The 13,487-nt window shown below is 41.2% G+C and overlaps 1 protein-coding gene and 1 pseudogene across 3 annotated transcripts in view; one reads left to right on the plus strand and one right to left on the minus strand.

Annotated features, from left to right (window-relative positions):
* The first annotated feature begins 8,040 nt into the window (after positions 1–8,040).
* LOC109451688 (fatty acid-binding protein, brain) lies at positions 8,041–8,581 on the plus strand (annotated as a pseudogene).
* Positions 8,582–9,078: 497 nt separating this feature from the next.
* PDGFRA (platelet derived growth factor receptor alpha) overlaps positions 9,079–13,487 on the minus strand; it is a 40,513-nt gene continuing 36,104 nt past the window's right edge. For all 3 annotated transcript variants that reach the window (XM_019740166.2, XM_074324546.1, XM_019740168.2), the window contains exon 23: positions 9,079–12,009. In XM_019740166.2, coding sequence (XP_019595725.1) covers positions 11,862–12,009 — 148 coding nt within the window. In that variant the 3' untranslated portion in view covers positions 9,079–11,861. The remainder of the gene's footprint in view (positions 12,010–13,487) is intronic.

Raw genomic sequence — 13,487 nt, forward strand, 5'->3', positions numbered from 1 at the left:
AACCCTAAGCTTAGGGAGCCCCTATCTTTTATAATAGGCTACAAACAAACCTGACCAACCTTAGTCCCAGAAGGAGACATTGTCTTTATTACACTGGCCGTCAACCAAATCTGCCCTCTGCTCTAGAGAGAGACTATCTCTATCTTCCATAATGTAAACATCTTGTCTGTGTATTAATTTTTGAATCCCAGGGCCTAAAACAGTGTGTAGCTCACTAACAGTGAAGAACAGAAGGGTAAAAGTCAAAGAGAATGGACATGAAGGGGGCCAAGGAAGATTCTGGAATCAAGCAAGGACAGGGACTGCAGTAAGCAAGGCCACCAGGTCAGGCTACCCTGGCTTTAGCTCCTCCGTTCTCAAATGTTTCAATAATACTTTTTGTCCTCAGGTTGCAAAAAAGCTTTAGTTTTATCAAAAGGCTCCAGTTAGTTGTACTCTATGTCCCACTCCTCTGGCTTTTTGTTACTCCCAAGTAAAGACTGTGGCCTCCACCTACCACCATTTTCTGCTCTGTGCTGTTCTGCTTTGTGACATAATGTTCCCCTCAGGTGATTAGCTGATTGGAATCAACTCTGTCAGCTGCCTCATTTAGGCTTATGCATTCTACAGATCAAGTAAACAAAGAAGAGGCTGTTCTCTAATAAATATTTGCTGAAGGCATTAATTAAATAATTATTTTCTGAGGCAAGATCATTGCATCACTTTCTCCTGCATTTTCTCCACTTAGGAAACCAAACTCCAACCTTCCAAGGGAGAAAGCAAGCATGTCTAATAATCTCAGGCTAACAAAAGACACACCCACTCTGCAATTGTCTTTGGGCACCAAATATTACTTGCAACCCTGTGGGATAGAGAGCTAAAGAAAAGGAGAAATGTAATGGAATACTCTGGGCAGAGAAGGAAAGGTTTTCTTCATTTCAAAGAGTTACTTAATTCCTAATCCAGTCTCCAAATTTACCAACCAAACGATTTGCAGCTCAACTACCCCACAGAAAATACTGGATCCAATTCTGTTTGGAGCAGTCAGCATGAAATGTAATGAAATTCAAAATAGACAGGATACACATGCTCCAGAGGGAAGTCATTAATACCCATGAATAATGATAAAGCAAAATACCATCTGCCAGGATAATGTGGCAAATCTTTTCAAAATTCCAATTAGCCTATAAACCAGAAACAGCGAGCAAATATGCTCCCCCTGCCATGTGAGACCATGTGTCCTTGATGTCTCCATCGCTTTATATGTAGACTAAAATGTGAGTGATGGAAACACCCATGTATGCATATATTTGGAGGATGCATTCATTGTTTTTTAGGACACGGGTGCTATTTATGTAACTGGGTGAAAAAGAATCTGCTAATTAAGGCCACATACGTATTTTCATATATATTTTAATTGTGAGGATGAAAAAATTGTGTCTGTTATAAAAACATGGTATATTAATTTTGCTGGAACAATGTGGTTGGGTTTAATCCTTATATGTATTTGGAGTCAGAGATAATGAAGCATTTCTATCACTCTGTTATCCTGGGGAAAATTCCCTAGTTTTTGATGGATTCAGATAGTCTAAGCTGTTTTCCTGAACTGTATTTTATTAAGCACGTAGCTATTAAGATCATAATGCCCATTATTAGAAGTGTTGTAGTATAGCCTGAAAAGAAACTGTTCTTATTACAAATGAGTAAAATAGTTCTAAAGCCAACCAGTCCATCACTTATCTTTTGAAATATCTCAAGTATCAAAGCAACCTACTTCTGAACGCTGAGATTTCCCACTATCTCTTGCTTGTCCACGGTTTGTTGTAGTATAAACAGCACCACAATTCCTATTTTTGGGATTTCTGATCCCACTTCTCTCGTTATTCACTCACATGCTTTTTAGAAGTCACTTGATGTCCTCATCTATAAAATGTCTTCCCTGCCTCAAAGCACTATTGCAGGCTCAAAATACGTAAATGTGAAAAGGATCTTCAAAAAGGTTTTAAAACTCTCCATTGGTAAAAACTCATTTTTTTATTTTCATGACGAGATAAAGGAGGCAGAATTTTCTGCATTATATTAAGAGATAAAATTATACATTAAAAAGGAGAACAAAAAGATCTCTCCACAGACTTGGAGCACAGATTTGATGCTAGATTAGGCAGCTATTCTTCAGTCAGCAGGATTATTGTTCCTGATGGTCTGTCTCCTTCCTGGGGCTGGAACAGGGGCTGTGCCAATACCCAACCCCCACTGAGCTGTAACTCCAAGGAGGGGTATTTTAATCTGCAGGCTACTCGAACTTGGGTAACAAGGAGTTAGGTTGGAATGGGGTGCTACATTCTGATTATTAACAACATAACAAACTTCCATTCTCCAAGTGTTGAAAAGAAGGTAAATTGTATCTTTTTTTTTTTTTTAATTTCTAAAGTCATTTGATTCGGCATGCTTCAGAGTACAGAAACCCACATACTCCCATGTGTCACATCACAGTGAGCAGTGTGAGGCAGAGGAAAGCCTAGAAAACTGCAGAGAATCTGCAACACAAGTGGTTCACGTGCAGACGTTCAAGAATTTACTGCGACAATCATCATATCTGAAGACTTGGGATCAACACCAATTTATTTCTGCACACCCTTTGGCCTAATGATTTTATTTCTAGGAATCTATCCTAACAAAACACCACTCTGTGTGCCGGGGTGTTTATGAAGTCATTTTAATAGCAAAGAATTGGAAACTCTAAATGCGTCTATAGGAACGTGAGGGTACATTTACATAATGGGGTACTATGTGGCTGATAAATGAGGGAGGTCTATCTATATATACTTCTCACAGAGATCTCTAAAACATAGCATTAAAAAAAGCACTGTGGACTCTGGTGATAATGATGTGTCAATGTAGGTTCATCAGCTGAAACAAATGTACCGCTCAGTGATGCATGGTGATAATGGGGGAGGCTGTACATGTATGGGGGCAGGAGGTAGATGGGATATCTCTGTACTCTCCTCTCAATTTTGCTGTGAACCTAAAACTGCTCTAAAAAATAAAGTCTATTTTAAAAAAGAAAAGAAAAAGAGAAAAGCACCTTATAAAGCATGACATAAAGTACAATCCCATTTGGATAAACTATAAAGCAAATATAGAGATGTGTATACAGGCATACCTTGTATTATTGCACTTTGCTTCATTATGCTTCACAGATGTTGCATTTTTGACAAATTGAGGGTAAGACCTTCCATCAACAAAAAGTACCACTCCCTTTATTGTGATACTCGCTTTATTTCAGTGGTTTGGAACTGAACCTACAATATCTCCAAGGTATGCCTGTATATGTATATAAGCAGATGCACAGGAAGGGGGCTGAAAGGATAAAAGAACACCACTGAATGATGCAGTTCTGCTTCTAGGAAACAAGACAGGGACAGGGAAGAATATATGGTTAGAGAAAGACTTTAACCTTGTGCTTTATGCACTTCTATAATGTTTGAATGTTGTCCAGTGTAAATGCAGTCCTGTACTCCCGTGTAGAGGAGAAAAACATATTATTATAACAAAGATAGAGAGATCCAAGATGGCAGAATAAACACTATGCCTGTGTCCTTCCGTGAACACATTAAAATTACAACTAAATTGAAGAACAATCAACCTGGAGAACCACCTGAAGTCTAGCTGAAAAGAAGTCTTTTAACTAAAATTAAAAGAAGAAGCCACGTCGGGACTGGTAGGAAGGGTGGAAACGTGCAACAGGTTAGCCTCAAACCTCCCTGTGGAGGTTGAGCACCAGGAGGGATATCTCAGCCATGGAGCTTCCTCTCAGAGGAGTGAGGGACTCCAGCTGCAAACCAGTCTCCTCAGCCTAGAGTACTGGTGCAGAAAGAGGAGCCTCCACAACATCTGGCTGTGAAAAACAGTGGGGATTCTGACCAAGAGAAGGCGGTGGGAAACCCAGGCGGCCTCTTAAACGGCCCGCACACAGACTCACTCGCTCGCAGGCACTCACCTTGGGCTCCAGCGGAGGCACAGTAACTCCGAGGGTGTTGGAGACATATGAGGGGCAGATCGATTTGTATTGCTTCAGGTTGAGGGCTGGAGGACAGTCACCATTTCCCAGTGAGGAGGTCCTCCTCCTGTGCAGCCGTGCACCTGGCAGGCGGCCGCCATCTTTTCTGTGTTGAGCCCGCCCCCACATGGCCAAATCTGAATCTGATTGGCCTGGTGAGCTCCCCTGCTTCATCCTGCTGACTCACTGGGACCCTGCCTCACCCAAATCCCCCAACGATGGAGGCACTTTCTCTAAGAGCAGCCAGTCCCACCTGCATTGACTCTTTCTTGGAAAACTATCAGAGTCCAACAGATGAGACCCCAGGTGGGTGATAACTCGCCTCACATGCTCTGAGATTTTACTGAGTAGTTTCAGGCTCAGTACTGGCACTGAACCAGAATTTACGTTAACCGGGTGACCACAGTTCTTCCCACTCTAGTGACTCCCTGAGACCCTTCTTCACCTAAATTGTGTACCACACAAAAGCTTTATCAGTGGCTGAACCTTAAGGGAGCTGTGAGGTGGCAGCAGGCCTCGGGGTGTCTTGGCATTTTGTGGAGCTATCCCAGGCTTGGTACTGTGACAGACATCCTTGGTTCACAGCACGACCTCTCCCACATGCCTCCAGGGTTAACACAGTCAGCGAACAACTGTGCATCACTTACCAGGTAGTCCCCAGCCAAACACAGGCATTAGGTAACCTGGGCTGCCACTGGAGGCCCTCGCAAGAGGCACCAGAACCAATGTACTTGGAGGTTGGCTTCAGACCATAACAGAGCACTGCCCGAATAGCCCCATAAGTGGCACACCCAAAGGGCGGTCTCAACAGGCACCAGAGGCCATTGGGGTGAATACCACTCAGTCGGGTAAACCCCCACACAGCAGTCTATAAGCTGTGGATATGGCCAAAACCCACAGCCAGTCAGCCTGAGGGTTAGTATCACCCACTGACATGTCAATAGCAATCAAGGCTCAACTATAACAGGAGGGCACACACAACTCACACAAAGGGACACTCCTGAAACACCCAGTGCAGGTGACCAGGGGGACTATGCCACTGGACCCCACAGGGCACCTACTCCATAAGGCCACCCAGCCAAGATTGATGGACATAGCAGATCTACCTAATACATAGAAACGAAACAGAGTGGTACCCAAAATTAGGAAATAAAGATATACATCCCAAATGAAAGAACAGGAGAAAACTCCAGAAAAAGAACTAAACAAAATGGAGGCAAGCAACCTACCAGACACAGAGTTCAAAACAATGGTTATGAGAATGCTCAAGGAACTTAATGAGAACTTCAACAAAAAGATAGCAAGCATTAAAAAGGGCATAGAAACCATAAAAAAAAAAAAAACAGTCAGAAGTGAAGAATACAATAAATGAAATGAAGAATGCACTAGAAAATATCACCAGCAGACAAGATGAAGCAGAGGATTGAATCAACAATTTGGAAGACAAGATAGCAGAAAACACCCAGTTGGAACAGCAAAAAAAAAGAATCCAAAAAAAAATGAGGATAGTTTAAGAGACCTCTGGGACAACATCAAGCATAACAACATTCACATCATAGGGGTACCAGAAGATGAAAAGAGAAAGCAAGGGATTGAGAACCTATTTGAAGAAATAATGACTGAATACTTTCCTAACCTGGCAAAGGAAATAGACATACAAGTCCAGGAAGCACAGAGAGTCCCAAACAAGATGAACCCAAACAGGCCCACACCAAGACACATTATAATTAAAATGACAATGGTTAAAGACAAAGAGAGAATCTTAAAAGCAGCAAGAGAAAAGCAGTTAATTACTTACAAGGGAGCGCCCATAAGATTATCAGCTGATTTCTCAACAGAAACTTTGCAGGCCAGAAGAAATTGGCAGGAAATACTCAAAGTGATGAAATGCAAAGATCTATAACCACGATTACTCTACCCAGCAAAGCTATCATTTATAATCAAAGGTCAGATAAAGCCTCTCCCAGACAAGAAAAAGCTAAAGGTGTTCATCACCACCAAACCAGTATTCCAAGGAATGTTAGAGGGACTTCTTTAAGATGAAAAAAAAAATTAAGAATAAAATTGCAGTAGCTACATATCTATCAACAATTACTTTCAATGTAAATGGATTAAATATATCAATCAAAAGACAAAGGAAGGCTGAATGGATAAGAAAACAAAACCCTTACATATGCTGCCTAAAGGACTCATTTCAAATTGAAAGACACACACAGACTGAAAGCAAAGGAATGGAAAAAGATATTTCATGAAAATGGAAACAAAAAAACTGGAGTAGCAATACTTATACCAGACAAAATAGACTTTAAAACAAAGGCTATAACAAGAGACGAAGGAGGACCCAGTAATCCCACCTCTGGGTATTTATCTAAGAAACCCAAAACACTGCTTTGAGAGGACATGTGCATCCATATGTTCATTGCAACATTGTTTACAATGGCCAAGATGTGGAGGCAGCCTGGGTGTCCATTGATGGAAGAATAGATAAAGAGTAGGAGGTACATATATACAACGGAATATTGCTTGTCATCTGTGGTGGCATGGATGGACCTGGAGGGTATTGTGCTGAGTGGAGTATGTCAGACAGAGAAAGACAGATGCAAGGTGATTTTGCTTATATGCAGAATCTAAAGAACAAAATTAACAAACAGAACAGAAACAAATTCATAGATACAGAGAATATTTTGATGGTTGCCAGATCAGAGACGGGTTGGGGGTGTTGGTGAAAAAAGGGAAAAGGATTAAAAACTACAAATTGGTTGTTAAAAAGTAGTCATGGGGATGTAGGGTATAGCATAAAAAATATAGTCAATCATATTATAATAATTATGCATGATGTCAGATGGGTACTAGATTTGTTGGGGTGATAGATTGGAGGGGGTTGGGGGACACGGTGAAAAACGTGAAGGGATTAAGAAGTACAAATTGGTACAAAATAGTCATGGGGATGTAAAGTAAAGCATAAGGAATATAGTCAATAATATGGTAACAACTATGTACAGTGCCATGTGGTACTAGATTAGTCAGAGGAATCACTTCTTAAATTATACAAATGTCTAATCACTATGTTGTACACCTGAAATTAATACAAAATAATATTGAACGTCAAAAAAAAAAATTCAGTGTGAATGGAAGAGGGCGCTCTGGAGTCATGGTGCAAGACAAGGTGAAAAGATGAGCAGGAACCCAACCATGCAGGGCTCCAAGGGTCAGATTAAAGGTTTCGGTTCAAACATAATTGCAATACAATTTCAATGAGGATTAGGCAGAGCAGTGATATGATTGCATTTGATTTTTAAAAAGATCACATTGGCTACTGTGGAGCACATATCAGGGGTCAGGAGTTAGGAAGACAAGAGTATGGATTTAATGAATTCAAAATAATTCAGTCTGGATTGGAAGTCAGTAATGGTGTGGATGGAGAACGGTGAAATGTGAGACAAGAGAGGTAAACAGGAGATCAGAAGAGTGTACTGTACTCATATGGGAAACTATTTAAACTCTGATTGACAATGATACCCTGTGTCAAAATTTTTGAGAGACCTTAACCAAGAGAGGAGTCAGGAGAGCCTGTGGGAGGAGCCCTCACACCCTGTCAGTGGTGAAAGCCCTACAGGGAGAGCTCTATGGTTATAAGCGAGCTCTGTGGTTATTACAGCCCATTCCCTTAACTTCCTCTTTTTCCCTCTGAAAAGAACTTCCTTCTTCTTGCTCTCAGGGACTTGCATGTGGCTTCCCATGGCTGCACATACAAATTGCAATTCTTTCTTTTAACCAAATAAATCACTTTTGCTGATGGAAAAAAAAAAAAGATAGGCTCAACGATGAGCCAACGGCCAGTCATCGTCAAGTCAAATGCTGGGTCTAAGAACTAACCCGTTCAAATAATGTTTAAACCTTAAAGTTTCTATTGGTTTCATCAAAACCATACTACAGCTTTTCCAAATAAGAAGGCAGGGCTGCTATGAGGTGCAAAGGGGTCTTCTGAATTGCAGTGGCAATAGGATCCAAAGGTCCTCGCTCTGTCTGTTTCATTTGTTTTGGAAACTAACAGGAAAGGGCAAGGATGGTGGACACTTTCTGTGCTCCCTGGAAGCTGACGGACAGTCAGAACTTTGATGAGGACATCAAGGCCCTAGGTGTGGGCTTTGCCACTAGGCGGGTGGGACATGTGACTCAACCAACAGTGATCATCAGTCAGGAGGGGGACAAAGTGGTGAGCAGGACTCAAAACACATGCAAGAACACAGAGGTTAGTTTCCATCTGGGAGAGGAGTTTGATGAAACGACTGCAGATGACAGAAACTGTAAGTCTGTCGTCAGCCTGAATGGAGACAAACTCATTCACGAAATGGGATGGCAAAGAAACAAATTTCCTAAGAGCAATTAAGGATGGCAAAATGGTTATGACTCACTTTTGGTGATGCGATTGCTGTCCGCCACGATGAGAAGGCATAGAAAGGTTCCTGATATAGAGGTGGAGAAGCGCTACAATTTTTGTTTTCTCAAGTCTCAGTGGTCTCCTGCTATTACAGCATGGCTGATCGCTAATTAGAATGTTATCCTTGGTGTGGAAAACGGGGATTTAAAAACTTGTTTTAAAAACGTGTTACCTTAAGCAACTAGCCCAATTTTGATCTGCAAAACATCATGTTTTATAGTTTGCATTAAAATTTTAAGCTACATTTTTAAAATTAAGAAGTGAATATGTTTTATAATTTCCATTGGAATGTAAATCAAATTGGAATGAAAATCTTATACCTGTGGGGGGAAAAAAACATAATACAGAGTCCTACTGGAATGCGGCTAAGAAAGTAAATTGAATAGGTTTGCTTTAATTCACATGATTAAAGACAAAACTGCTGGAACTTGAGCATAACTTTAAATTATATATATATATCTCATTTATTGAAATATAAAGATCTTCATTTACACGTTTAAAAACAAAAACATGAACAGGGGTATTTGTAATACATTTTGCATTGATAGACCCTTCCCATATATGAAGTTAGTTGTCTCACACATTCACCACACCACTGTTTTGGGACCATTTACGTATTTTTCTCTTTATTATTTCTAAAATATAAATTTTGGACATTCAAAAGTGCAACAGTTAATGTGCCTGTGGGGAATATCACAGTTAAAAAAATATAAACAAAGGCAGTGATACAGCTTGTCATAAATGTTTTGGCAGTATTCTCCAAGTCTATATAGAAATACATATATACATATTGATGTATAACATCATTTTATCTTACGTCCCTCTTCACAAAAATAGGACCATTTTGTTACAATTGGCAGACCACATTTTAAGGACATCATTGATCATTTAAAAAGTCACAAATTGTGTTTCTCAAGCCAGCTTTGATTGTCTTCATAAAAACAGAAAGCAGAAAGAACTGGCACATTTTCATGTAGGGATTTTTGCAGGAGGCCAGAAAGGAAACAAATCTGTGATACACTGAAAAAACTGTTTTGAAAAAAAAGCAGTTGCACACAAACTCAGGTGGGAGTGCTTATTAGGACTGGAACTTGCTGGTCTGCGAATTTTCATCCAGCCTCATGATGTCACGCCAGACTCAAAGGAACATCAAAACGTAAAGTACCAACAAAAGAAGGCTGTACAAGGGAAAGTGAGTGATAAACAGAATGCTTGAGCTGTGATTCTAGAAACACAAATGTATTTCAAGTCTAACTGGCTCTACAGAACTTAGTCAGGTTTTCTTTTTTAATTGGCCAATCTGGCTCAGTTTTCATACTACGAAAAAGGTGGATAAGAAAGTTGGAGCTTGCATTGAGATTGCACCAGTAGGTAGTCAAGTACCTTCTAATTGCTTCTACATCTTCCAAAGCATCACCTGCCAGGAGCCCATACAGTGACTGCAGTAATCACAGCCCATGTTTCATTCATATGGTGTCAGCGATTAAATGGTACTGCAAAGAATGCCAATGAACCCACACCAACCAGTTTGGCAGTTTGGATAGATGTGACAATTTGTCTTCCCATCTAACTCCGAAATATCAGTGAAACTTTTTGATTTTTTTCACCAAAATACTGACCCGATTATAGAGACCTGGCACACTGAATTGAATCATTTTTGTACGTGCATTTTGGGGGGCCAGAGGGAGGGAGTCAGTGGGAAGCAGTGTCTGCCTTTGGAAGACCTGCCAAACCAAGATTTAGCTTGCTCAGCCTCAGTTAAGACTGGAAAGTTAAATTAAGGGTAGCAATTGCTAGTTATACGGCATTAAATGTCACTGACCCAAAGCCAAAGATTTTAATAGTAGGCTTCCTGCATGGTTGACTTCTACCCCAGTTCCTAATTTCAAATTATTTTTTTCCCATGGCAGTTTCCTGAAACCTAAGCCAGTGTTTCACAAACCTGACTGATCAGAACAGCCAGGGTGTTTATAAAAAAATAGGTTTCTGCTCCCCCCAGACTTAATAGTTCAGAATCTCTGGGATGGGATCCTAGAATATGGTTGCCAGTTCCATTTGGGAAGCAAGGACCCAGGATAAGGCACACACACAGCCTTCACTAAAAAATGCCTTTATGGTCTCAGAGTTTCAAACTATTTCTCGTTGGGGTAAGAGATAAAGGAAGAGGGTTCATGCTCAGGGCAGTCTTCTGGCTCTTTTAGGGGTCATAGAATTTTTAAAAATATATATGTGGGGATGCACCAAAGTTGAGATCTACCGAAGTTACCACCAAGCATGAGAAAACCTCTGCAAATGCCATCTTTTTGCTGATGATTATAGTTTCCACTATGTAACCACATGAGAAGTCATGTTAGACATAAGTTTATGCTTTTATACAACTGAGAACACTTAGGATTTAGGGGTTTTGCTTGTTTTGAATCCCATTACTTCCGAGGGCAGTTAATTGTTTTTAGTACAATGGACTAGGGAACCTATTCAGTACACAATTAAAAACTCTGACTTCCTGGATGACACTACTTTTACGTTGTTCTCTATGCTCAACTAAATTTAATCCACTAAAGCTATTACCATATTTTATAGAGAAACGTATGTTATTTAATATACATGTCAAAAACTGTCAAACTTGTCACCTACTTAGTAAGGATTTTTTTAAAATTGTGCTTTCTCTGTAGGGAAAACGTGTTACATATTACACATTTAACATTATTGATAACAGTAGTATTATTATAAACATAGGTAACGATATAAAAATGAGTTGTTGGGCTTCTAAATGACCCAAATCTATTAAACAAGGTTGGTTAATCATTAGCCGTTATCTCTTTAAGATTAAAAAAAGTAAAATGTTATAGTACCAATACCTTTTAAGGTTCAAAAGTGGTTTTGCATGTACTTCATAAGAAAGTTCCACAGCAGCTGATACCAGGTTTCAGGCAGGAAGTACATGGATGGGTTAAGTGGTCGGTCTCTTCAGAGGTCCAGAGAAGATAGTTAATACAAGTCTAAACACATCCTTGGTTAGAGTTATTTACATAATTACAACGCTGGAATTTTGTTGCCACAAAAATTGTGTACGGTGGAATCTCACCAATGCCCTTGAAACACAAAGTTCGTCTCTCACAGCCCATTATTTCCTTGTCCATCTACCTCCACACTTCACACGCTGAGATGCTACTGAAGCACTGCAAGAGGCAATGCTGGAAAAGGTCATTTCAAAATATCCCATTCACTCCTATTTAGAAAGCTCCCTGAGGCCCTTGGCTGGGAACTTCTCTTTACACATCATCCAAGTCCGCCTCTCAAACTTTGCATTGCAATAAAGTGGTTTTCTTAGAAGGATTCAAGGTGGCTCCAGGAGCGGAAGGTGCCCCTCGAGTCTGCCAGTTACAGGAAGCTGTCCTCCACCAGATCTGAGGAGTCGATGCCAATGTCGTCCATCATATCGATGTCCTCAATGGTCTCGTCCTCTCTCTTGATGAAAGTAGAACTGCTGGAACCTGTCTCAATGGCACTCTCTTCAGAGGTCTGTGAGCTGGAGGAGGAAAAAAATCGGAAAAGTCACGGCCACATACAGACCAACGAGACCATAGTGGTGTTTCTAGGGTGTCCTCCCCAAAGGCAAAGGAGGTCTTCCTGCAAGATCCTTGACATTCAAACTCAGGTTACCCATTTGGGCAAGATTCTGCCACCAAGCCAGATAGCTACTCATCACCCATCACACTGCAGGGGGACACATGGAAAAGCAAGATCCATAGGTCATCTCCACACTTCAGCTTTCCTTCTCTTCTGCCAAACTTTCAGCAAAGCTGCTAACAAGCTGCGACCATTTCTATTGTCCCTACTCCAGTTAGCCCGTAAAATTGAGAGGGATCCTAGAGCTGGTATTCTCTGGGTCTAGCAGCCAGGAGTTGGCATGGTAGCCCTGCAAACCCTCTCCTGAGGCTCAGGATGCTTGGCTCTGGGAGGAGAGAGGGCATGAGGAAGACAGGGCTAAACTGCACGCCTTCCCCCAGTTCATATGTTGAATTTGCAACCATGAGATGAGTATATTTGGGAGAGGACCTTTAAAAAAGGTAATGAAGGTTAAATGCGGTCATGATAGTGGGTCCTTAATCCAACAGGACTAGTCTCCTTATAAGAAGAGGGCGAGACAGCAGGAATCCCTGCACATAGAAAGGGAACATGTGAGGACACAGTGAGAAGGTGGCCACCTGCAAGCCAAGGAGAGGCCTCAGGAGAAAGCAAACCTGTTAACACCTTGATCTTGAATGTCCAGCCTCCAGAACTGTGAGACAATACATTTCTGCTGTTTAAGGCCCCCAGTGTGTGGTGTTGTGTTATGGCAGCCTGAGCTGACTAAGACACACAGCTTGCTCAGCGCCCGTCAGGGCCACAGTCTCACCTGGCCTCATGTAGTCATTTGTGTGATTCGAAGACCAAATGTATCACCCTAGTAGAAGTTCTATTTATCTGACACAACAACTACCTATCAACTAGAATGATGGAAGAATTCTGTGGAATATGTGTCCAATTCTGCAGTCCAGCCTCCTATACCCCTAGAAAAGTTCTAGGCACCTTTCTGATGCTGTTTATCCCAATGTGACTTTCTAACTTTATTTAGAAGCAGAATCCTTTTTATAATTGAACTTATTATTCAGAGCCCACAAACACAAAGTAACCAGATAGATGACATATCTGTGTTGGAGCATGCTGCTCTGCTTTCCCCCAACCCCATGAAATTCTAACATAAATCCCCCAAACTTGGACAAATACTGTTTGTTAAAGAAACATAAACACGGGCCGGCCCGATGGCTCAGGCGGTTGGGGTTCTGTGCTCCTAACTCCGAAGGCTGCAGGTTCAATTCCCACATGGGCCAGTGGGCTCTCAACCACAAGGTTGCCAGTTCAACTCCTCAAGTCCCGCTTGGGATGGTGGGCTCCGCCCCCTGCAACTAAGATTGAACACGGCACCCTGAGCTGACCTGCCTCCCGGATGGCTCAGTTGGTTGG

The sequence above is a fragment of the Rhinolophus sinicus genome, linkage group LG02 (assembly GCF_036562045.2).
Source record: "Rhinolophus sinicus isolate RSC01 linkage group LG02, ASM3656204v1, whole genome shotgun sequence".
In the NCBI taxonomy this organism is placed as follows: domain Eukaryota; kingdom Metazoa; phylum Chordata; class Mammalia; order Chiroptera; family Rhinolophidae; genus Rhinolophus; species Rhinolophus sinicus.